Raw genomic sequence first — 26,344 nt, 5'->3', positions numbered from 1 at the left:
GTATAGCACTGCTCAAACATGATATTTGGCAGCTGGAAGAAAATCAACTGTTGTATACTCACACGTGATTTCTTTCCTTGTGCAACGTGACATGCACCTTAGAATGAAACGTCTTGGCTATGTATGTAACCTCAGTTCCCTGGTGGAGGGAAGGAGACGTTGTGTCATTCATGCCACAATGCTTCGCTATCCACTGCAGCGATTGGGAATGCCTCTCAGATTCCTCAGCCCAAAGGTGAATGAATGTGCTTTCCATCTTTATTTTTTGTGTCGGTGCGACACAACGTCTTGTTCCCTCCATCAGGGACCTGAGGTAACATACGTAACCAAGACGATTTTTTGCACATTCTGCTACAGTAAGTAAAGACAGCAAAATCAAGTTTTTATAATAATAATAAACCCATACCTACACCCTTACCCTTCACTTTATAAATAATCGCAACTTTTCAAATATTTGTATCATTTTATTGAAAAAAAATCTTTATGATCCGATGCTATATGATGAAAAGTGTTTGGCAGTTTCGAACCTGGGTCTCTAGTCTCAAAGCAACCAACACACACTTTACACTCTGTGCCGCTGGAGTAGTGTTACCTTTGTCATTTTCTGTAATCTAATCAAATAGGCCGAATTAGTGATTTAGTGATGTATCCACCAAACAGCCTTTAGTTTTTTTACATTTATTCATTGCAATTGAACATACATAAAAATTTTAAATATATAATATGAACATAAATGAGGATATAAAAAAACACAAATAAATATGAAGCAGATTACTTATTTGCAGATAATATTTAAAGCCCTTGTAGCTTTTCTATTTTTTCATTTATACAACATATAAGTACGGTGGCCGTTGGTGTCACTGTGGTGCAACGGACGAAAACACACACAAATAAAAATAACACCAGCAAATACAGAAAGCATCTTCATTAGTCTGGCGACACATGCTTTGCAAATATATTTTAAATAAATTTGGCAATACTGTCTTACATGTATCCCCTTATGTCTCCACAGGTAAAACAAGGCAAATGGAACACAACAAATGGAAGACATTCTTAGGAATATGTATGATCAATATTATGTTCTTCGTTCTGATATGGCCATTCAGAAACTGGCATCCTGATTACACAAGCATGCCAATTTATAATAAACAAGAAGCCTTGAAGGCTTTACATTCAATAACAACCATCAAAGACTCACAGCACTTCATGGTGTCTGCATTTATTGACCACAGATTGGATGGGACCATTCGAGTCATCAGTATAATCAACAGACAGAATCTTCAGCCACTTTACTGTGTTTACTGCACTTTTGAACATGACTGTAAAACAGCTGAGACCGACGTCTGGATACATAGTGACCATTTTGGCTTCCCGTTTCATGTCTCAGATGTGATTTGTAAAGGTAAACACTTGCAAGATGCAACTCGTGTCCTCATCTCAACTAAAGCTTCCCTGGACAATGAAACCCACGAGTATCTGCCAATACAAAATCGTGTAATAAGTGAGACTTTTAAGTTTGACTTCACAGTTTGCATCTCCAACCTTTTTGGTGACTACAACAATGTGCTGCAATATGCACAAGCTATAGAAATGTACAAGCTTCTGGGGGTTCAACGAGTGGTCATCTATAACACTAGTTGTGGACCAGACCTGGAAAACCTCTTAAAGCATTATGAAAGAGAGGGAATAGTGGAGATTGTTCCATGGCCAATTGACAAGTTTCTCAACCCGTCCCTAGGTTGGAACTTTAAGGAACACAAGGGTGACATTCATTATTATGGACAGTTGACAACACTCAATGAGTGCATTTACAGGCACATGTATCAATCCAAGTATGTTCTCCTGAATGACATCGATGAGATTATCGTACCTTACAAATTTGCCAATTTACCATCTCTTATGAAGAACCTCCAAGCTGAGCATCCCAATGTGGGTGTGTTCCTCATTGAGAACCACATATTCCCCAAAACGCAGTTTGAGGACAGTGGGCGCTTCAAGCGACCAGAATGGCGTAATATTTCTGGGATTAATATCATGGAGCACATTTATAGAGAACCTGACCGAAAGAATGTTTTCAATCCTACAAAGATGATTGTTAACCCAAGGATGGTGGAACAAACATCGGTACATTCCTCCTTGAAAAACTTTGGAGAGACATACCACGTTCCATTTGATGTCTGTAGGATTGTACACGTTCGAGTCCCACTGCAGGGGCATCTGACCAAAGAACAGCTGGCTGTGGACAAAAAAGTGTGGGACTTTGAGCAAGAATTGGTGCCAAATGTTGACAAGGCATTGGAGGGTTCTGGTTTGTTAAGACCTTACAGCTGACATCATCGAATTGAAATGTAAAAGCAGTATCGATTGTTTTATCTTGTTATGCTGATTCTCGTGATAGGGTGTTGGTTTGACAGTTTCATAGCCTAGAGGACATCTTAAAGTCCCCCTTTGGTGAAAATCAAGTTTTTAATGCTGTCTTCATGTATGTGTGGTGTTTTTAATATGCTAAAGATAAGATAAACCATGTGGTAATTCATAATTTTAAACCATTGCTGGGTATTTTCAACATAAAACTGCAGTTTACCAAATAAAGTTTAAAAATCCAGTTTGGAACTTCCTCTTGATCTCTGTTGTTATTGATTCCTTGCAGCGGTCTTCACTCTTAAAAATAAAGGTACCTCACAATGCCATAGAAGAACCTTTTTTAATTAGGTTCCATAAAAAACATTTAACATCCAAATAACTTTTCTGTTTCACAAAAGGTTCTTTGTGTCAAAAAGGTTCTTCAGATTATAAAGAGGTAAGAAAAATATGGTTCTTTAAAGAACCTTTGACTGAATGGGCATGGTCTAAACCAGCAGGATAGGAATGACCCATGACGTAAACAAATTGTTAGCTCTCGACCAGCTAATGTCACTAAATGGTTCCTTTTGCAGGTGTGAATGTGATCGGGGATATGGCCTGAGGGACAACTTAGTTCACAAACAACAGCCCTCTTCACTCGTTCCGATACTTTGTTCCTGAACTTATAAATTGGAAAGCGAAACATGGCAACGCTGTGAAGAAACTTTTAAGCACTTTAATTATTAAGACTGTACTGGAAGTGAAGTTTGATTCACAAATGTTTTCTTTATATTGTAGCCTTTGAAACGTTACACAAAAAAACATTCAATCACAGGTTCTTCAAAGAACCATCTCTTTTCTACCTTTTTATAATCCAAAGAACCTTTTTTTCGCCACAAAGAATCTTTTATAAAACAGAAAGGTTCGTAATGGAACCATTTAGACGAAAAATGGTTCTTCTATGACATCATGAAGCACCTTTATATTTTAAGAGTGTACTGTTTAAGCTTATTAGCAGCATGGGAAGTGTGCTCATCTTCATGCAGCGCTGCACAGACTGGGGGCAGAATTGTTGAATATTACCAAAAAAATGCACAAAAACCGACACATAAATATATGTTAGACATTCCATGAAATGGAATTTACAAATAAATAAAGTGAGATTTTCAAATAAAAAATATTGACAAATATTAAAATCGCATTCATTTGGGGAAGGCTTTTTGTGTATTTGCACATTGCTGCACGCAATTGGTTATAATGTGTTTCTTATGTCTTTTGTCGCAACGCGTTGGTGTAGGTTTTGTGATCAGCAAGTTGTTTTCATTGTGCTTTGAGTCAAATTAACTTAAAATTTAAAATTGAATGTCAGATAGTATGTATTGTTTTAAAGTTGAGTAGATTAGGACATCATTCAGTAATTTGGTAAAATGTCATTGTCATTGAATCAAACACCATACATAATTGATTTGGGTCACTTAAATACTTTAATACTTTACTTTTTTTTCCAGAGATATTGCTTGCAGTGCACTGTTCTTAGGCCAACTCACACTGATTCAACAAGTAGCAACAAACACCAACATTCTGAATTCCCACTGACAATCAGCCAACAAACTCCAACAGGGATTTCACACTGATCTAACAAACTTCGACATATGTGTTTTTGACCTTTAGAAACCTCGTTCATAAACTTTTCCTGATTATCCCCACCCATGTGTAGTTTAGTTTCTTCACTTCTACTTTTGTCCTGTTTCTTCCTTAGATAAGTTCAGCCCCTTGTCTCTTCTTGTATTGTCTAGTGTATGTTATGTCCTTTGTAGGAAGCAATGAGTAGGCATAAGGAAATAAAGAATACTTTTATTACAACAAATCGAGTAGCAGAATAGTACAGGACATGCTGCTGCAGGCGGAACACTTCTCACTTCCGGTCTCCGATCTTCACATACACATAACAGCAACCTCTGCTGCCACCTACTGGTCAACATGCACAGAAGAACACAACATATTCCCCCATTGCTTAAAGGAAACTGTTTACACAGTTTTTAACGAACAAACAAAAAAATCCAATAACAAAGTTACTAAAGTACTAAATATGCACGTTGTTATAACAAAATTACTTGCAATTAGACTAAGAAGAAAAATAAAGCATCACAAGAAATATAAGAATGTAGCATTCACATGAAAATCTATTATAAAATGACCTATGAATTACTCTTTATAGTAACGTAATGCAAGGTGACTATGTAATGTAACCTTCCATCCAACAATGAGGTTGGCTTACACGGGTAGAAACCCTTTGAAAAACTTCAGGATATTGAGGCTCTGGAAGAGGAAGAAACTGAAATGACAAGTCCAAAGCATCTGTGTCAGTAGCCAACGAAACAGGTTCAACAGAACGAGCCAATTGGGAAGCATGATGTGCTTTCGGAGCATGAGTTGGAATGCGCACACGCACCCAATCCAACACTTTAAAATCAGGAGTGCGAGCTACACGTTTAGAATCAGTGTACCTGTGACGAGGCGCTGTTCTGGGATCAGCGTCACCTGGGACACAGCCCGGAACACACAGAGTTTCTGGATCCAGGAGACAAAGTTTGACACAGACACAAGTGCTTGTTCAATCAGAGTCCAAAGTTTATTATATTAAGGACTAATATTTATATGCTTGAAACAGGAGGTTGTCATATAAAACCACCAGAGTGGAAAATCACCAGACTTTCTGTTTAGTCTTATTCCTCCTGAACAATTAGATATGATCACGTATTTAATATTGCGATATCAAAACAATTGTCCCAAGATATCATTAGGAACCTTGAGATGGAGAACAACAGATACTTATATCAACATAAGACAGCATAAGACATGATACAACTTTCACAGAGGTTAAACAACAAGAAAGTAAGGAACATTTCATGTGAAACTGTGTATTTCTCTCTAATTTTACTTCTTAATTTAGGATTATACCAGTGATTATTATACTTATTAGGATTTGAATAATCGTTGTTCCACGCAGTCCACCTGGCTGCCTGAACGGGTGCCATGGCCTGTTAGGTTCATTCATTTAAGAATTTAAGAATTCCTGAGCCAAACACAAAAAAGGCTTCTGTAAGTGTGCACGCAGTATAGGTATTGATATCTAAGAATTCCATGGGAAATTTGCACTTAGGATAACAATTTTTCCCTTTTTCCGTTTTAGAATAGAATTTGGCCCTCAATGCACCTCAGGGGAAGCTACAGAGTCAGCACTGTTGGCTCAATGGGCCTTCTATCTTCTTGCTTTGGGTGGCCCCCACCTCGCGAATGTAGTTCTTTCCTCAGCTTAGTCAGTGCTTTCTCCACCCTGAGGTGTAGTAAGGTGAATCCCCTGTTGAGATTCTATGTTAAATTGGAGCTGGCCTGCTCTCCTGCAGAACGCCACTTCAATCTGGAAGCGTGTATCCACTGTGGCTGGTAGTCCGTCAGAACTCCTGTCCGTGTTACGGCAATCACAGTCGCTGGTCCGTGGTACTTTGGTTCTCCAACCTTTGTTGGCTTCAGATTCCTCACAAAGACCTTTTGTCTTGGAACAAAGTTATGAGTAGGCTGCTCTGAGGGAAGAGCAAGGCACAAAGAAACATCAGCACATATAGAATTTGACTTTTCGACTAGGGAAATCACGTAGTGCTCCTGGATCACTTTCAGATCACCTAAAGAAGAAATACCAGACCGGCCTTTGACCCACGGGGTCGGGAAAGGTCTACCCATTAGTACCTCGAACGGTAACAATTTTGTTGTGGAAGATGGAGTCATTCTTATTTCTGCCAAGACTATAAATCAACCCACTTTCTTCCTGTTTCGAGTGCAGATTTTGTTAGTCGTGTTTTCAGTGTTCGATGGCACCTCTCCACGACTGCTGCACTTTGCGGATGATAAGGAATATTAAAATGCCAATCAATAGACAACGCTTTTGCTAAGAGCTGTGTTAGCTTTGACGTAAAACCCGTCCCATTGTCTGATTCTAATCTGGCCGGTACGCCCCACCTGGGCACACCACATCATCACTTAACCAATGTGTGCCATAGTGCGACAGGAACAACAAGGCGCTATCCCCTGAACACAAAATCCTGCTGCACACTTAGTTTGTCGCATAGCTGAAAGTATGTGCGTAAAAGAATATCCACGGAAGTTGTAGAAGAAGGCCACCCGCAAGCTATTTGTGAGCATAATGCACTCAGTTCCGAGCATGATGCGGAGGCAGAAGCATAATCCGCAGGCGACAAACTGACATCTCCGAAGACACAAAAACCACAAACTCAGGTTCAGAATTCAAGTTGTCATCAGTTGATGCAGGCAAAGGCGAAAGAGAAAGAAAGTCGGCCGTGTTGTTTTGAGCTCCATTCCGGTAAACAACATCGTAGCTGAAGCACATTAACCGCGTTGCCCAGAGCGCAATATGCATTCCGCTGCGATCATAGAAAAACACAGTTAATTCCTGGGGATTTGTGAGCAGGAGGAATTTACGACCACACAAGTAAGTTTGCCACTTTTCAGCGGGCCAAACACAAGCAAGTGCTTCCCTTTCAATGGTCGAGTACTTGCGTTCAGTAGATAACAATATCCGGGATGCAAAAGCGACAATGCGTTCTGTCTTATCCTCGTGAACCAGAACAAAAACAGCTCCCTGGCCGTAGGCAGAGGCATCCGTAGATAATACTGTAGGAAAATCTGGGTTGAATAATGCGAGAGTAGGACTGTCAACAAGCAATTTTTTTAACAGCCTCATAGAACCAGGAGAAATCAAAGCCCTGCCTGATGCAAGCCCGCACAGGCTCAACGGACATGCCGAAATTGGTAAAAAAAATACTATACCAGGATATAGACTGAGGAAAGAGCGGAGTTGTGGTGCATCTGTTGGTGCAGGTGCATGAAGAATGGCAGAAAGATGATCCTCATCAGGATAAATTCCTTGCGCATTCACCATATGACCCAGGAAGCGAAGACTGTATTCGTTGAACTGACATTTTGATTTATTCAATTTCAGTCCGGCATGCTGCAAGCATTGAACAATGGCTTTGAGTGTGTGGTCATGTTCAATTTGTGTACGTCCCCAGACAATGATATCATCAAGGTAAGTGTCAACATTCCAAAGTCCTTGTAAAACTGTTCCCAACATTTTTTGGAAGGTGTTGGTTGCTGAAGCGAGGCCATATGGTACACAGGAAAATCTGAATAGTCCTTCAAGAGTAATAAATGCGGTCAGATCGCGGCTCTCTTCATGCAATGGCAACTGAAAACGGGTGTTTTCCCGAACGAAACACCCGCGAATAAGTTCCAATCTTTTGACAGTGATTACACTGTACCGATGCAGCAGGACAGCTACGGTCATTCGCGAGGAGTTTCGTAGACCCAGATTGAAAACACTTACGGGCAGACGAACCAGATGCAGAAGATGAAGACTTTAAAGAACGCAGCTGCAGACAGAGACTTGGCATGTATCACTTGCACGGGTACTGACCAATAACTCAAAAAACTTTTGCTTGTTCACCAGCAGCTTCTGTTTAAGAGACAAAAGTCAAGTCAGATTCCAAAAGCAACCTCCCATGAATCCGATGACTGTACACATTGTCCACCAGCTGATCACGCAAGATCATCCAGCTTAGCAGCAAAGTCACAAGTAACCGCTAAGTACCATAGAGCAGCTACATACAGAATAATAGATTCTCCCAGTGCTTGAACTCGTTACCGGAAAGCATTGCGGTCAGCCACTATGTTCCGTCGAGGCGTAAAGTTCCCTTGTAAGTGTGCAATCGCATCTTCCATTGAATTACCTTGATCCGATAGGGTGTAAAAGAATCTCTGAGCCTTCAGTACCAAGACAATGTAGTGCTCGTCTGCGTCCGACCGGCCATCCATCTCAAGAAGCACCAACTACAAGCAAATAATTCTGGAACATGCTTAGCCACGTGTCGAATGGGATACCTGGATCTCCTGGACATGCAGCCATCCTCATTACAAAAAAGTACTTTGTCGCCAATTTGTTATGTCCTTAGTAGGAAGCAATGAGGAGGCATACGGAAATAATTTGTTACTACCTAGGGTTGGTTAATCACGTTCAAAATTTTACCCTGGTTTGCGCCCCCTCTGGTAGTTGTCCGGGCAGGGCGTGTCAAGACACTGTTTACCAAAAAAAAGGTCAGATTTTATTCTCTGTTACCAAAATATGTATTAGTATTACGTCCAAGACAATACAGCATTACACACCTATCCAAGTACCGTCCTTGCTAGTGTACCCAATTGGACATTCATGCCTGGGATGGCGTGAAGATCCGAGATGTTCAGAATGCACTAAGAGGCGAGTGAGGTAAGGTCGTTTAATTATCATTATTAATTAACTTCATTGGTTTTCTCTTGTGTGATATATGAAATGTGATATCTAAATATATTATTATTATATATTTTATGTTAGAATATATGTTTTATGTCATAAAGTTTTACATTTCATTGTTGTCAAAATGTATCTCCAATTTTCATGATAATTTTTTTCACAGATCAATACTATTGGTCACTGTTGGAAAATGTGTCGGACTTGTTGTTTGTTTTAACCTTGGTTTTCTATTGTTTAATGTAGAGTATGCAATTCAAGACTTCTATGAGTAAAAATATCATCATAACAGGATAAAAGAAGATTGATGAAATTTCTTCAAGGAACTGTATATTGATGTTTTTAACTTAAAAATTCCAGTAGTATTCTGCTTAGTGATAAGAGTCTCTAACCAATCATAGAAATATCCCTTACAAATGAAAAAAAGAAAAGATATAAATATATGTAATTTGCATGCACTAACAACACCAACATGATATAAAGAAGTTGTTTACTGAACAAAAAGAATCAAAGAGCAGGATCGAGCGCCCACTCCAAAGATGGAACCCTCCCTACTCCAACAACTGAAAAAAATAACAACATAACTCACTTCTACACTCCTCCCTCCTTCACGGACAGCCATCCAAAGATCTATGCAACACTTCTGACTCCAAGAGCTCAATGACTTATGGATAGTAAGTTTTTTTTTTATTTAAATTTGAATGGAATTAAAAGGTGAAACAAGTGATTTTAGCCACTTAAACTTCAAATTTGAACCACAAATCTTTTTTTTAACTCAAAAATAAGCTAGATGTAGAGAGTGTTTTTAATGGAGAATAAAAAAAGAATATACAGCATTATATTTAAATAATATTACGCCTTGACTGTTATTACAGTGATATATGTCAAATAGTATTTTTTTTATACATAATCTATGACTTACTGTTCAAACGCATTTGTGACATTTAACTCTGATATTGAATCTCACCTAGGCAAGGTCGAGCTGCTCCTTGGGAGATGTACATTTACATTTGCATTTAGGCATTTGGCAGACGCTTTTATCCAAAGCGACTTACAGTGCACTTATTACAGGGACAATCCCACTGGAGCAACGTGGAGTAAAGTGTCTTGCTCAAGGACACACTGGTGGTGGCTGCTGGGATCAAACCAGCAACCTTTTGATTACCAGTTCAGTGGTTTAACCCACAAGACCACCATCTCCACCTTACCCTCTCGTACCCTCTCGGACAAACACATCCGTACCCACCAATCGTGTTCTGGCATATTTGACTGTATCGACACATGTGACTGTCAACCTGGCCTTCATCTATGTCTGCATGCAAGAGAAAAATGTTTTAATAAAATATATAAATCATTTAAGAAAACAAGACTTTCATTGGATTCAGAGATAATTTGACATTTTACCTACATACAGCCCAGTTTCTGCTGTGGTCATACCAGCTGTCAAAAAACAGATAACCCCCGTCTGTGTTTCTGCACTGTTGATGTGCTCGACACACATTCCTCAAACACTCATTTATATCTAAACACACACAAGAACATTCAGGAACTAACTTTCAATGAGTGAGCAGTTTGAACGGGATATTATTTTATTTATAAAGGGGTGTCTTAATAAAGCACTTCTTCAAACCCTGTGTCATCCTACTGATAAATAGTTACATTTTAATGGTAAAACACATATGAAGATTCTGAAAAAATGTAAAAATTCACAGTGTCACTGACCGAGGCAGCGATGGCCCACAAACTGGTGTCCCGGGTGGCAGGCACAACAATAAGAGCCCAAAGTATTGAAGCACTGCTGCTGGCACGGCGAGATAGCTGATTCTCAACACTTATCCACATCTAAGGGAAAATATCTGCCAGTTTAATTTTCCTATATATTCTAGAGGGTTCATGCAGTCAAAGACTGTTTTCAGGGCTAATGCTTTGCTAAAAAAGCATTTTTTAATAATGAAACCAATCTGGGTTTGAAGCCCGGGGTGCACTTGGCTTGACAGCGATACGTTCCTGCTGTGTTTATGCACTGCTAGTTGTGATGACACATATGGGAACCTTGCATGCACTCGTCAATATCTGTATGATAATACAAGCCCATGTTTACCGTCTTGGTTATGTATGTATGAAGCGACAGTAACAGGCCTGGGCGTGTCAGCTGAAGCTTTCGCGAAACTGTAACCTTCCAGTGTGGTGATCGGGGCATTCCAGAGCTTTCTAGGAGAAAGATAGGTACAGCCCTGACCGGTAACCTTTCATGGACGGGGCCCTTAGCTCTCTTCTGGCAAGAGGCCGTCCGGCTCGGGTTTACACCGGGTAAGCGCAACTTCCTTAATCAGGGATGCGCTACAGAGGCCACCTCCTACCCGTGGGGAGGAATATGGTGGATATTGGTATGGTCTCGTCCTTGGTGGAGACACATGGAACGTGCGGACTGAGTAGTTAACCGCGAGGTAAAGGTCCACCTGGGGAAGCTCATGGGTTACCAAGAGTGGGAACCATTCTCACTAGGATACATTAGACGGAACAGCCCACGGAGGGGGTGTTACAGCGTCCGGTAGCACTAGGTCCGGTGAGAACTATCTGTGATAGGTTATATGGTGTCCCGGCCTAAGGGGGAAGGCTGCTCTGCCCAGCCAACCTCCAGGGGGTGCTTGTTTATTGATGGATGGAATGCTGCCTGTTCTTAACCAGTGTTTGGGTGAGAAGGAAGGTTGGTGAGGTACCAGTTTCTTAACCATGTGTTTGGGTAAGAAAAAAAGTATATAGCACACTAACCCAACCTCTTGGAGGGTGGTAAGGTACTTCCGCAGACATACGCCCCCCCCGGATGCCAGTCCTACATGTCGCCACGCAGGACGTGGGCTGACAACGAGGTTTACGCGAAGTTTGTTAACCCCTGCGAAGGTGTTTGGGCGTAGCCCAACCCACAGCTCTACAGATGTCTGCTAGAGAGGCGCTTCTGGCCAGTGCCCAGGAGGTGGCTATACCACGTGTGGAGTAAGCCCTCACTGCCAGTGGGCATGGGAGATTCTGAGATCGGAATGCCATCGTAACGGCATCCACGACCCAGTTCACCAGCCTCTGCTTGGAGACAGCCTTCCCCTTCTGCTGTTCTCCAACACAGACAAGGAGCTGGTCAGAGCTACTGAAGCTCTGCGTGTGGTCCAGGACACAACACGGATGGGGTTGGGACTTCCTCCTCGATGGGGAGCGCCTGCAAGTCCACCACTTGGTCCACCAGGGAGAAGTGGGAACTTTTTGGGCACGTATCCGGGCCTGGGTCTCAAGATAACGTGAGAGTTTGCCAGGGCCGAATTTAAGGCAATCCGGGGACAGAGAGAATGCTTGGAGATCCCCTACCCTCTTGAAGGAAGCGAGCGCCAACAGGAGGGCCGTCTTACTTGTCAGGTGAGGAAGATCGGAACCTAAGAGGGGCTCTTGGACCCACGTTAGGGTCCCAAGAGGGTATGGAGTGGAGGTGAGTCGGATTCCGCCCTCTCGCTCCCCTAATGAACCTGGTGACCAGGTCGTGTTGCCCTGGAAACTTTCCATCAACTGAGTCGTGATGAGTAGCGATAGCGACTACATACACATTCAGTGTGGAGGGAGATGTTAGTCTCCAGTCTCGTAAGAAGGACAACACAATCCTGATCGAGCACCTCAGTGAGGCTTTCTCATTGAGAGAGAAACCAGAACGAGGAGATGCGCCGTCTAGAGGCGTGCAACCGCCTAGTAGATGGGGCCCTAACCTGGGTGATGGTCTCTGCTGCAAAGGGGGAGTAGCCAACTCAGGATCTTCTCGTCCTGTCTAGAGACCAGACATGGGTGTTTCAAAATCAAAATAAGCCAGTCGTTTTGTGAAAACCCGTGGAGACAGTGCCAGACCGAAGGGCAGGATCTTGTACTGGTACGCCCTCCCTTCGAAAGTGAACCGCAGGAACAGTTCTCTCCTCGCACCGATGTGAATAGAATGCCCTGAAACCTGGGCCGGCGCTTGGCGAACTGGATCGCGTAACCGAGATGGATCGTCCTCTCTAGCCACAGGGACGGGCTGGTGCACTGAAGCCAAGCGTCCAGGAACCGTGACAGAGGAACCAGAGGGACGATCTCCTTCACCATGCCCAGGAGGGGTGGTGGACAGGGCGGTCACTTCGCGCAGGGCAGGACCCCGGGGAGGTTGACGGCTCTGTTGACTTACCTGCCTCGGGTGGGCCATCCTGTGGGAGGGTCCTGGTACCGGAGGAGTTGTCGCAGGCGGACGTGGCTGCCAGGAAGCAGGCTTTGCACAAGAACGTGTCGACCTATGGGTGGCCACGTCGTGGCGAGGCAATATCTCCTTTATTGCCTCAGTGTGCTTCTGTACCGCGGATAACTGTTGTGATACGTCCTCCATGGTATCACCAAACAGCCCAGCTTGCGAAATGGGTGCATCCAGAAGATGTACCTTCTGGACTTCACTCATTTGAGCAAGGTTGAGCCACAAATGTCTCTCCTGGGCCACCATGGTGGACATCGACGGACCCAAGGCACGTGCCGTGATCTTGGTCGCCCTGAGCGCCAGATCCGTGGCAGTGCGGAGCTCGCTCATGCGATCTGGGTCGGGTTTCCCACCCGCCAGGTCCCCCAGGGCTTTGGCCTGATAGACCTGGAGAATCGCCATAGCGTGAAGGGCAGAAGCGGCCTGTCCAGCGGCATTGTAAGCCTTCGACACGAGTGTCGAGGAGATCTAACAAGCCTTGGACGGAAGTCTAGGCCGGCCCCTCCAGGTGGTGGGGTGTGGTTACACAAGGCGTTTCAGGCAGGTCTGGGTGAGCATTCGCTTCTAGATAAAATACATGTTTTGTTCTGACACCTACATTTTTCTAATATTACATTATTAAATTGTTGTTAATTAACATAATTGGTGCATTATTGTGTTTTAAGGTTAGTTCATTTAATAGCCTATACTGTTGGGCTGTTTAAATGTAGGCTGCTGAAACATTTCATATTCTCTAAAATAAAATATCATCTTCTGCCTCCTTATTTGTTTAAAAAAGTCAGAAACGTATCTGCTGTGTTCTGCTGCTGTACCACAACATGAGCAGCAGGTGATGCAAATGGGAAATTCTCTGCAAGGCTAGACCGTCTCATTTCAGTTCAGTTCATGGACTTTTGTTATTTCCGCTTGCCGTAATACACATTTGAGATATCTACAATACTGTTTTGACTAGTCATATTCATCCATTGAATTCCATTGGAAAATATTTTCAGATATCTACAAACGAGTTTTTACTAGTAGAAACTGTAATTAAAGATATAATCGACTTTGTACTAGGCAAAATTCCAATTAGAGATATATTTAAAAAGAGATATCTTGAATTGCAATTCTTCCTAGTGAAATCTCCTTTAAACATATCTGCAATTTAATTTTGAATGTCTCAATCTGATTTTTGACTATCAGTGTATTCAGTAAGTTGATTCAGAGGCATAAAGGAAATTTACCAGAAGTAGGCTTTGACTCAAGTAAGGAAATTATGGACGAAGTACATCTGGGTCGGGTTTCCCACCCGCCAGGTCCCCCAGGGCTTTGGCCTGATAGACCTGGAGAATCGCCATAGCGTGAAGGGCAGAAGCGGCCTGTCCAGCGGCATTGTAAGCCTTCGACACGAGTGTCGAGGAGATCTAACAAGCCTTGGACGGAAGTCTAGGCCGGCCCCTCCAGGTGGTGGGGTGTGGTTACACAAGGCGTTTCAGGCAGGTCTGGGTGAGCATTCGCTTCTAGATAAAATACATGTTTTGTTCTGACACCTACATTTTTCTAATATTACATTATTAAATTGTTGTTAATTAACATAATTGGTGCATTATTGTGTTTTAAGGTTAGTTCATTTAATAGCCTATACTGTTGGGCTGTTTAAATGTAGGCTGCTGAAACATTTCATATTCTCTAAAATAAAATATAATCTTCTGCCTCCTTATTTGTTTAAAAAAGTCAGAAACGTATCTGCTGTGTTCTGCTGCTGTACCACAACATGAGCAGCAGGTGATGCAAATGGGAAATTCTCTGCAAGGCTAGACCGTCTCATTTCAGTTCAGTTCATGGACTTTTGTTATTTCCGCTTGCCGTAATACACATTTGAGATATCTACAATACTGTTTTGACTAGTCATATTCATCCATTGAATTCCATTGGAAAATATTTTCAGATATCTACAAACGAGTTTTTACTAGTAGAAACTGTAATTAAAGATATAATCGACTTTGTACTAGGCAAAATTCCAATTAGAGATATATTTAAAAAGAGATATCTTGAATTGCAATTCTTCCTAGTGAAATCTCCTTTAAACATATCTGCAATTTAATTTTGAATGTCTCAATCTGATTTTTGACTATCAGTGTATTCAGTAAGTTGATTCAGAGGCATAAAGGAAATTTACCAGAAGTAGGCTTTGACTCAAGTAAGGAAATTATGTACTTCGTCCACCTCTGCTTACCAGCCGGTTGGATGATCTCTTCGTGCTGCTCCCGAACTGCTCACGAATCATTAAAAGGTTTTCATAGTTGGATTAATGAACGCAAGGATAATAAGGGCTATCATCTGTTCTCCTGAAAAAGTCCAGATCGTCGTAGATCAATATTTAAGGTAATTTTCTTTTCTTGTGTATTTTTATCTCCTATTAATTATCCGTTTCAAACCCTTGAAATTAAAAGTAAATATATTAAAAGCTCAGCATTGTTCTAACTATGGCCGGATTGTGTTGTTATTCTTATATATTTCTTTATAAGCGCGTTAATAAAGAAAATGATATAACTGTTTACCAGAATGAAAGTGAAAGCGGTTATTCGTTTTCATAGTTGTTGGTGGTGTTGATAAATATACTCGCTGAACTTATTAAATTTTGAATTCTGTATTTTATAAAATATTAAAAACCCACTTAAGGTTAGAAAAAAAACCTTCAAAAGAACAATGATCCGATACCGCAGATTTGGTATCCTATAGTGCAAACCTAATAATTATTATGTTATGCCAATATTAAAACATCATACAGTACTACTGGCCAAAAGTTATGGACCTGTTCACCTTTAATTCAATATATGTAGAGTTCATTTGCAAGAACATATTATTATTGTAATATAAAATATATTTTAATATTGTAAGCTGCTTGAACCCACCCCTTGAGCGAATACCCCACCGTGGCCACGTCTCTGCTTTGGTCAGTGACATTACAGCGCGGTTTGCCACTTACTTGTACAGGTTCGCCTTGCATAAACGGCATGTTCCGAAATAATTCCTGAGACAAGGCCGTGCACAGAACTTTTGAGGGGCATATGCTGAAGGGCACCCCCTCCTTAATGCTCACATCTTAATGACAAATTAAATGAAACAAAATAATAGCAGAAGCTTTAGATTTATTCACTGTTATACTGCTATTAACAAGAAGTCTAACAGAACTACAGAAACTGAATGAAGTTCTCAAACACTTTAGTATCTACACTGTTAGACCTTTCCAGGCATTTCTACAGTCAAATACTGGCAACACTGTTGCCAGCTACTTACTGTAATGTATATTCCACAGTAAGTAGCTGGCAACAGTGTTGCCAGCATTTTACTGTAACTGAGACGTTACGGTGACTAGCTGGCAACAGTTTTGTCAGTATTTTACTGTCACTACTCTTGGCAGTTATTTGCTGTTAATCTTGATTTATAGTTATTTACTGTAATGTAACACAATCACAGTAGAATACTACATATACATTCTGTGTTTTTTACTGTGTTTTATTTAATATTGTAGTCATTCTGCTCCATCAAAAATGATGCAATTTTATTTAATGGTATTATCTTCTCAAAAGACAAAGAAATTCAAGAGGTTTCAACAAACGTAATTTATTACTTAAGCAAAACATGCATACAAAACACAAGAAAATTCATAATTACATACGACAATTAAACAAATCACATAATTCAACAAAACTGAATATTTTTCTGAAATAAAAAAATCCACTGCTAGTGTATAGCTAAGTATAAATTAGTATAAATAAAATAAAAGGAAAATATAGACAATAATAACTGTATTGTAGATATGGGTGTGTATATAGAAATGTATGCCAAAGATCAGTCAAAATGTTAACTAAATACATTCTATATTCTTTTACAAAAAACAAATATATAAAGAAACAGCAGAAATTTTGTCACGTATCAATTCATTAAACATTTTTTCAACACAACTTTGCAAATTAATTAGAGGTCACAACAATACATGTAACCAAAAACCTAAAATATTCACTTACAATTTTAAACAAACACACACAAATACATAGAAAATAGGCAAATCTTTAAATGAAATAAAAACTATTAAAAAAAACATAAATAATCAAAACAAAAACAATACCAATGATTTGTAGATTTGGTTTAGCATGTTGTTCCAAACTGGTAGTAACACAGCACAAATTGAATTACCAATAATTGTATTAATAAATATTGCTTGCACTTACTTAAATACATGTTTTCCACTCAAATTCGGTGAGCCGCTGCAACAATGTATGAACATGTGGATTCATGGTTTGAACCTTTCTTGTAACAGATGAGCCAGTTTTGCGGCTAGTTCCAGCTTTTGCAGCACATTTTGTCCCCTCAGGATTAATCCTCACAAAGAATCTGAAAATCAAATGATTTTTATCAGTTAGTAACAAATCAAACACAGAATCATGAGAAACACTAACAACAACAAATACAGACATGATAGAATATATTTAAAATCATTACTGTGCATATAATATCTCATTTATGCCTTACCTTTGAATGAGCTCTAGTGTGGCACTGGCTGACTCTTGGTGCTCAACATTAAGCGACTGATCTGAATTTTTAACTTGTCTGTCTGTTGCTGCTATATCACACTGTTTGAGGAGATAAAACTGCTGCTTTGGACATGACTGCTTATGCTTTCGGGATAAATGAGTGATGAAAGATGTTCTCACTCTGAAATATTTCAAGCAATCTTCAACGGCGCAACCGACTTTTCTACCATCTCTAAAATGAATCCGCAGGTGTATGCACAGCTCTGAAAAATGACTAGCCACAAATTCACACACTGGAAGCTGACAGTGGAAACAGCCTGTGAATGCCTATGTGTGTCCTGTGCTTGTGACTGTCTGTGGTTTCTGTGCATGTGACCTTAATGAGGAGAATTTCTTAAACATACAAGGGCACTGCTGCCTGCCACAGGCAAAATTCGCTCTGTGTTGGTGTTTTTCAACATTTGTATAAATAAGGCTTAGTTGGCGGAAAGGCAAATCGCACAGTTTGCACCTTACATTGTGGGTAATGTGACTACACGATAAAAAATAAACAGGAAAAATAAAGAAACAAGCAGTGGGGTCAGCTGCTAATAACAAAAAAGTTCAACACTATGGGATACTGAAAGTTGTGAGATGCTAAAAGCTAGCTAACAGGTAGCTTTTTTGAACCAAAAGATACGGAGCACATAATAAGAAATTATTAACTTAACCTACATTTGCAGTATATATTAAAAAAAACTTCTAAATATTTGAAATGTTTACTCACTCATTGTTGGGGATTCCATTTTAAGTTTTAATCCAGTCAGTAAGATAATTAACACAGCACAAGCAAAAGAACACAAACTCAGAGATCACACACACCTGGTTGCCCTTAAAGGGGCAACACCTTTGCGTTAAGAATTAAGCAGTCAGTGCAGTATAGTAAAAAAGGCAGTATTTCACAGCTGTTATCTGTAATGTGTTTATATAGAAATTAACTGTAATATATTATTTGCTCTACAGAAATGCATCTAATGTTTCAGTAAAACACTGTTTCCCAATGTTACTGCTAAACACTGCCTATTTTAAAGTTATTTACCCTGTAATTTACGGCAAGGTTTAACAGTGTAGGATACTACCAAAAAGAAGACCGGGAAGGCCATAATTCTAGATGGTCACTTTATTGAGGACCCATCATCGCTTCAGACATGCACACAAAAGCACACACTGAATCAACACATACTACGCTTCTTCAAAGCCGTTAACAATCCCCCATACACAATGTCTTGATGCTCCTTGCTGGACCAATCAATATCCACACACAACATATGTATTTTGTAAAAAAGAATTCAAGACTAACCCCTCCCCAAACCCTAAACATAACCCAGATGAAAGGGCAGCTAGTTGTAGTAAAAAAAGTCAGTACAGCATTGTTATACAGAATATTGTTTTCATTACTGTCTCTACCTCCTCCCATCCTTAAAGGGGTCGTATGGCGCAAACACGTGTTTTTGTGTGTCTTTTGGTGTGTTATAAGTTGCCCATGTATGTATAAGACACACTTTAAAGTGTCAGAACAAAAGATCCATTCTATCTAAAAGCGAACGCTCATCCAGACCTTCCAGAAACGCCTCGTTTATCCTCCCTCCTGTAAATCTATGTCAGTTCTTGGTATGAGTTGGCTAAGACCGCCCAAATGCATACCCAGGTAAGGTGGTGTACCTGTCAGTACAATTGCTTTGGAACCTGATGTTACACATATGGTAAGAAGCGTTACATGTGTCAAATGACCCCTTTAATCAACTAGAGAAAATTTAGATATTTGCGGACTAAGCTCCACCCACTTGCAGTTTGTGGTGTTAAAGCATCCCACCTGCCATTCTCCGAGCTGCAAGGCCCACTACTTGCACGAACCCGCCACATTAAATTTCCGATTAGTGAGTGTGGGCAGGCTTATTTCAAGTCGTATAACCCTATGTACAAATAGGGAAGTTTGTCCCGCAAGTATGAGGGTTTGCTCCGTTAAGCAAACACAACTTGATATCACAGCAAAAAGCCTAATGATGTTTTATACCAGTCTGTGCAAGTAAATGAAGTTTTACGTCTTTGTTTTGACTCATCGTTATAAGTTCTATATGATGAAAGTCAGATGTAAGCAATAGGCCTACTCTGCGGTGTGGGCAAGAATGAAACTCTTTGTCAGACAGCACCAGCATCACTTACAGGTGATTACTTACATTCTGTTCCTACTCTTTGTAATAGGTTTCCGTGATTTGCGTCTTTATCGTGTCATACTTACTGTGAAAGAACATTAGGGACATTCTACCAGAAACTAACATTCTCTGTCCTTGAACTGTTACAGTGAATATTTCATCCAAAGATTGTCTAAAACTGACTGATGTTTGATTCCTGTGAGTTGTTCTGTGAAGGAATAAGTCATTAATTAGGTTATCAGATATTTTTTTCTTTATTAAAAACAGTTTTGAAAATACAAATCATATCCTTGTCCCTGTTTCATAGTTTTGTTATGCTAAACTGTCCCCATGTTTTTGGTCAGTCCTGTCACGTTAACATAAAACTCAACATACAATGTGTGCGATACACATTTGGTAACACATTTCAGGAAATACCATAATTTGACGGTGGTGAAGCTGTCACTGATCAAGGGTGAGTTCTGTCATTGAATTGTATGATTCTAAGCTTGTTTTTGTGTGTTTGTATTTAAGTGGCAGGCCCTGTCACAGAAAATGTACATTTCTGGTAGAATGTCCAAATTAATAGTCATGAAAAGGTGCTATTTGTTTTCCACATTGTGAGAATTAAAGTCTTGTTTGCTGTTATATCTATGTTATATATATGTAATATGAGTTGTTTTGGCTTAATGAGGTAGGTATACTGAGCAATGTAAAGAGGTTTTTCTCACTGATATATCAGTTTCTTATTTTTATCTAAAAAATCAATCACTCACATATGCCTTCCAAATACGACCAGAAATAAGCCTACCCACACTCCCCGATCCGAAATCTAATAGGATTTGCAACCAGCCCATTCAAATTTATTGGAATGCACAATAAAAAAAGTTTTTTGTTCAGTCTAAAAAAGTTTTTTGTTCATCTAATTCATCTATTTTTTCAAATTAACTCATATTATTCTAATATGTTATCGAAGATATAGCCAAAAAAAATTATGCATGTTGCGTTATTGGAGTGTAAACTTAAACTCAGCTTTGTGCTGAATTTGAGAAAACTTCGCCCAAAAAATACAACAAATGTGCAAAGCTTATTGAGTCAAGGCCAGGAAATGAGAATGGCTTTTTAAAATAAAAGCTAAAGAGGATCAATTTATTATTAATAACCTCTAATTGTAGTTAGTGTGTGGCAGTGCAGGACAAAATAAACCAATACAATATCAGAAGAGAACACCATTAAGGAATAATAATCCATCATTTATTTTGTTCACCCTTTGTGACTTCCTTTCTTCAGTCGAATACCATCTAGCATCAATAGCATTGTCATGGCATTGGATAGTATCCAGTTTTTCAAGTTTTTTAGAAGAGTATTCATCCATTATAAAAACAATTCATACAGTTGTGTTGTTATAGTATATGACTTCATGGGGCCTCATTTTTAAAAAGTGTGAACGCATAGATTTGATCTTAGAGTGTTAACCGATCATTTCAGTGCTGGTGAACGTAGGGAATGTTCTCATTTACATCCTTTATATTTGTATAATTTACATATGGATCTGAAGTCTGATTTAAGATGACACACAATCCCTAAGACCCTTCTAATTCAAATACTTGCTGTTTTGCTTCGTTCTCTGTCCTGTTGAAATGTGAAATATATTTTCTGTGTTTTGATAGCTGAACGGCCGGAATCATGATTCAAATAAAAAGTGTAATGCAGCGCTCTGGACTTACATCCATCTAAGCATTTTTCTGAATGTCAGTTGTATTTGCTGAAGTGCATTGCAAGTTTATGTATTTTTCCGGAATCTGCTACTCTGGAACCTCAAGCTTATCCAGAATTGTTCTCTTCATAGACATGTAGACCATGCATTGTGCGTTCTGGTCACTGGCCATTATTATGTATGAAACCTGAGTATGCAAAAATTCATAATCGAGAAATACAGCAATGGTCTACTCCAAACTAATTTATTTTAAATCTCCTGTATTATCTGATTTCTCTTTGTAAATCATTTTGATGTTAAGCGACTTTGAATTACATTTGTGTGTGAAATGTGCTACAGGAATGAACTTGTCTTGCCCTGCCTAACCATGCTTTGGCTAATTTCGATAGGCAAACGGGGTGGTTTTATTTTACAAATCTGGCATCCATAGACCATGTAAGTTCAAGTTCCAGTATTTTTATTGTCATTTTGTGTCACTGAAGCACCATAGTGAAACAACCATTAGATAAAGCACATTTGAAGAGACATGTGACAATGAATAATAATAAGAGAATTCTGCCTAAAATCTCAGAGTCTGCATGAAAATGTAGTTAACAATGGGGTCTTTTAAGACGTTCCACTAAAATTGGCAATACTGTCTTACATGTATCTCCTCATTTCTCAACAGGTAAAAGAAGGCAAATGGAACTCAACAAATGGAAGAGATTTTTAGGAATATGCCTTATCATTACATATATTGTTCTGATGTGGGCATGCAGAAACGAGCATCCTGATCACACAAGTATGCCATTTTATAAAAAACAGAAAATCTCGGAGGATTTACATTCAATTACACCCATCAAAGACTCACAGCACTTCATGGTGTCTGCATTTATTGACCACAGATTGGATGGGACCATTCGAGTCATCAGTATAATCGACAGACACAATCTTCAGCCACTTTACTGTGTTTTCTGCACATTTGAACATGACTGTAAAACAGCTGAGACCGACGTCTGGATACATAGTGACCATTTTGGCTTCCCGTTTCATGTCTCAGATGTGATTTGTAAAGGTAAACACTTGCAAGATGCAACTCGTGTCCTCATCTCAACTAAAGCTTCCCTGGACAATGAAACCCACGAGTATCTCCCAATGCAAAATCGTGTAGTGAGTGAGACTTTCAAGTTTAACTTCACAGTTTGCATCTCCAACCTTTTTGGTGACTACAACAATGTTCTGCAATATGCACAAACTATAGAAATGTACAAGCTTCTGGGGGTTCAACGAGTGGTCATCTATAACACTAGTTGTGGACCAGACCTGGAAAACCTCTTAAAGCATTATGAAAGAGAGGGAATAGTGGAGATTGTTCCATGGCCAATCGACAAGTTTCTTAACCCGTCCCCAGGTTGGAACTTTAAGGAACACAAGGGTGACATTCATTATTATGGACAGTTGACAACACTCAATGAGTGCATTTACAGGCACATGTATCAATCCAAGTACGTTCTCCTGAATGACATCGATGAGATTATCGTACCTTACAAATTTGCCAATTTACCATCTCTTATGAAGAACCTCCAAGCTGAGCATCCCAATGTGGGTGTGTTCCTCATTGAGAACCACATATTCCCCAAAACACAGTTTGAGGACAGTGGGCGCTTCAAGCGACCAGAATGGCGTAATATTTCTGGGATCAATATCATGGAGCACATTTATAGAGAACCTGACCGAAAGAATGTTTTCAATCCCACAAAGATGATTGTTAATCCAAGGATGGTGGAACAAACATCGGTACATTCCTCCTTGAAAAACTTTGGAGAGACATACCACGTTCCATTTGATGTCTGTAGGATTGTACACGTTCGAGTCCCACTGCAGGGGCATCTGACCAAAGACCAGCTGGCTGTGGACAAAAAAGTCTGGGACTTTGAGCAAGACTTGGTGCCAAATGTTGACAAGGCATTGGAGCGTTCTGGTTTGTTAAGACCTTACAGCTGACATCATCGAATTGAAATGTAAAAGGAGTATTGATTGTTTTATCTTGTTAAATGCTGATTCTCATGATAGGATGTTGGTTTGACAGTTTCATATACTATAGGACCTCTTCAATTCCCACTTTGGTGAAAATCAAGTTTGAAATGTTGATTATATTTTGATATGGTGTTTTTAATATGCTTTAAGATAAACCATGTGCAAATTCATAATTTTAAACCATTGAAGAGTACTTTCTCCATAAAACTGCAGTTTAGCAAAGACAGTTTTAAAATTCAGTTTGAAACTTCCTCTTGAACTCTGTTGTTATTGATTCCTTGCAGCAGTCTACACTCTTAAAAATAAAGGTGACTCACAATGCCATAAAAGAACCATTCTGTATAAATTGTTCCATAAAAAACTTTAAACATCCAAACAACCTTTCTGTTTCACAAAAGGTTCTTTTGGTCAAAAAAGGTTCTTCAGATTATAAAAAGGTAAGAAAGAGACGGTTCTTTAAAGAACCCTTAACTGAATGGGTCATAGTGGAACCAAAACTGTTTCAAGAGGGGCTTTCAGACTACAGGAACGGCTTCGTAGTTCTGGGACAATTTGCCAGAAGTACCAACGATTTGCTGTGTTCTGACCGTAGGAACCAGCCAGAATTTTTGTTCAGGAGAACCTTTTGGGAGAACCCTTTACTGTAGGTCCTTCTCAGAGGTATGGTCTTAACCAGCAGGATAGGAATAGGCCCATGAAGTAAACAAACTCGGATTGGCTGTACCTCTGTTGTTTGGTTGTTTGTTATTGCTCGACGGGCACGCTTATATGATTTTAATGTTTACTAGCTAATGTCACTATATGGTTCGTTTTGCATGTGCGAATGTGGAATGCGATATGGCTTGAGGGAAAACTTAGTTCACAAACAACAGCCCTCTTTACTCGTTCCGATACTTTGCTCCTGAACTTTTTTTTTTAGTCATTTGGCAGACGCTTTTATCCAAAGCGACTTACAGTGCACTTATTACAGGGACAATCCCCCTTGTGCAACATGGAGTAAAGTGTCTTGCTCAAGGACACACTGGTGGTGGCTGCTGGGATCGAACCAGCAACCTTTTGATTTACCAGTTCAGTGATTTAACCCACTAGACCACCATCTCCATAGTTATACTTATACTTATATTTCCGAACTTATATGTCGGAATGCCCACATGGCCTCGCTGTGAAGAAACTTTTAAGCACTTTTATTTTTAAGACTTTACCGAAAGTGAAGTTTGATTTACAAAAGGTTTGTTTATATTCTATTCTAGCCTTTGAAACTTTCCACAAAAAACATTCTGTCACAGGTTCTTTAAAGAACCATCTCTTTTTTACCTTTTTATAATCTGAAGAACCTTTTTTCGCCACAAAGAACCTTTTGTGAGACAGAATGGTTCTTAATGGAACCGTTAAGACAAAAAAGGTTCTACTATGACATCGTGAAGCACCTTTATATTTTAAGAGTGTACTGTTTAAGCTTGTTACCCACATGAGAAGTGTGCTCAACTTCATGCAGCGCTGCACAGACTGGGGGCAGAATTGTTGAATATTTCCGAATAAATATAGTATGTTCCACAAATAATTGTAGACATTTTCACAAACATTTTCTATATTAATGCACAAAAAGCGACCCATAAATATATGTAAGACATTCAATGAAATGGAATTTTCAAATAAATAAAATGAGATTTTCGAAAAATAAAAATATTGACACATATTTTAAAGGCATTCGTTTTTGGAAGGCTTTTTTGCATTTTTACATTGCTTTTTTGTGCATTTGTGACCCTGGATCACAAAACCAGTCTTAAGTAGCAAGGGAACATTTTTAGTTAAAGCCAAAAATACATTGTATGGGTCAAAATTATTGATTTTTCTTTTATTTAAAAAATCATTAGGATATTAAGTAAAGATCATGTTCCATGAAGATATTTTGTAAATTTTCTACCTTAAATATATCAAAACTTTATTTTTGTGAGTGGATGGCCTGCTACAGTGCCTCTGAGGGACAACTTTAAAGGCGATTTTCTCTGTGTTTAGATTTTTTGCACTCTCAGATTCCAAAGTTATAAACGTCTGTATCCTCGCCATATATTGTCCTATCTTTTACAATTTATACATCAATAGAAAGCAAAATTATTCAGCTTTCAGATTATTTAAAAATCTCAATTTCAAAAAATTTACCCATAAGACTGCTTTTATTGTCCAGGGTAACATTTGCACATTGCTCCACACATTAGTCAATCGCTAATAAATATATGTTTTTATTCATTTTGGTATAAGACCTATACTTAAACCTTTCCAATACAGTAATAGCACTGATATTTTGGCAATATTAACAATAAAACATCATTAAAAAACTTTGTGATCAGCAAGTTGTTTTCATTGTGCTTTTGAGTCAAATTAACTTCAAATTTTAAATTGAAAATCAGATAGTATAAAAGCTTTTCAAGCTGAGTAAATTATGACAACTTCAGTAATATGGTAAAATGTCATTGGCATTGAAGTAAACACCATACATAATTGATTTGGGTCACTTAAATACTTTTAAAGGGTTAGATAAGTGTGTTTGTTAGTTTAATGATTTTTTTCTGTGTCAAAAATTCTGTGAAATTGCTGGGCACCCCAGTAAAAAACTCCCTGAACATGCCACTATTCATTTCGTAAATATCAGCATTTATTTATTTAGCGTCTGTTGAATTTTTAGACGTTGCTCTGCCCCCCACATCCTGTTTCCTTTTCCGGAGATATTGCTTGCAGTGCTTTGCTTTTGTGGATTTTATCATGCACAATAAACTGGATTTGCTGCTTCTCACGGAAACCTGGCACAAACTTCATGATGGCTTGCTTTTTAATCAACTGTCACCAGAGGGCTTGGACTTTTTTATGCTGCTCTGGAGTTTCAAAGCAAACTAAAAAATCTTGGAGTCATCTTTGATGCATCGCTAACATTTGAGCCTTTTATTCAGAACTCTGTTAAGACATCCTTTT

At 39.3% G+C, this 26,344-nt stretch overlaps 2 protein-coding genes across 2 annotated transcripts; both read left to right on the top strand.

Moving 5' to 3' along the window:
* The first annotated feature begins 1,131 nt into the window (after nt 1-1,131).
* LOC130440425 (glycosyltransferase family 92 protein F13G3.3-like) lies at nt 1,132-2,349 on the top strand. The gene has a single exon (XM_056773534.1). The coding sequence runs from the start codon at nt 1,132-1,134 to the stop codon at nt 2,329-2,331; it is 1,200 nt and encodes a 399-aa protein (XP_056629512.1). The 3' UTR covers nt 2,332-2,349.
* Nucleotides 2,350-14,815: 12,466 nt separating this feature from the next.
* LOC130407223 (glycosyltransferase family 92 protein F13G3.3-like) lies at nt 14,816-26,251 on the top strand. The gene is made up of 2 exons (XM_056729969.1): nt 14,816-15,320; nt 22,029-26,251. The coding sequence occupies exon 2, from the start codon at nt 22,043-22,045 to the stop codon at nt 23,342-23,344; it is 1,302 nt and encodes a 433-aa protein (XP_056585947.1). The 5' UTR covers nt 14,816-15,320; nt 22,029-22,042; the 3' UTR covers nt 23,345-26,251.
* Nucleotides 26,252-26,344: the final 93 nt, after the last annotated feature.

Source organism: Triplophysa dalaica, chromosome 18, assembly GCF_015846415.1.
Source record: "Triplophysa dalaica isolate WHDGS20190420 chromosome 18, ASM1584641v1, whole genome shotgun sequence".
Taxonomy (NCBI): domain Eukaryota; kingdom Metazoa; phylum Chordata; class Actinopteri; order Cypriniformes; family Nemacheilidae; genus Triplophysa; species Triplophysa dalaica.
Note: the sequence above shows the minus strand (reverse complement) of the source record. Positions and strands in the feature narration are given on the sequence as shown.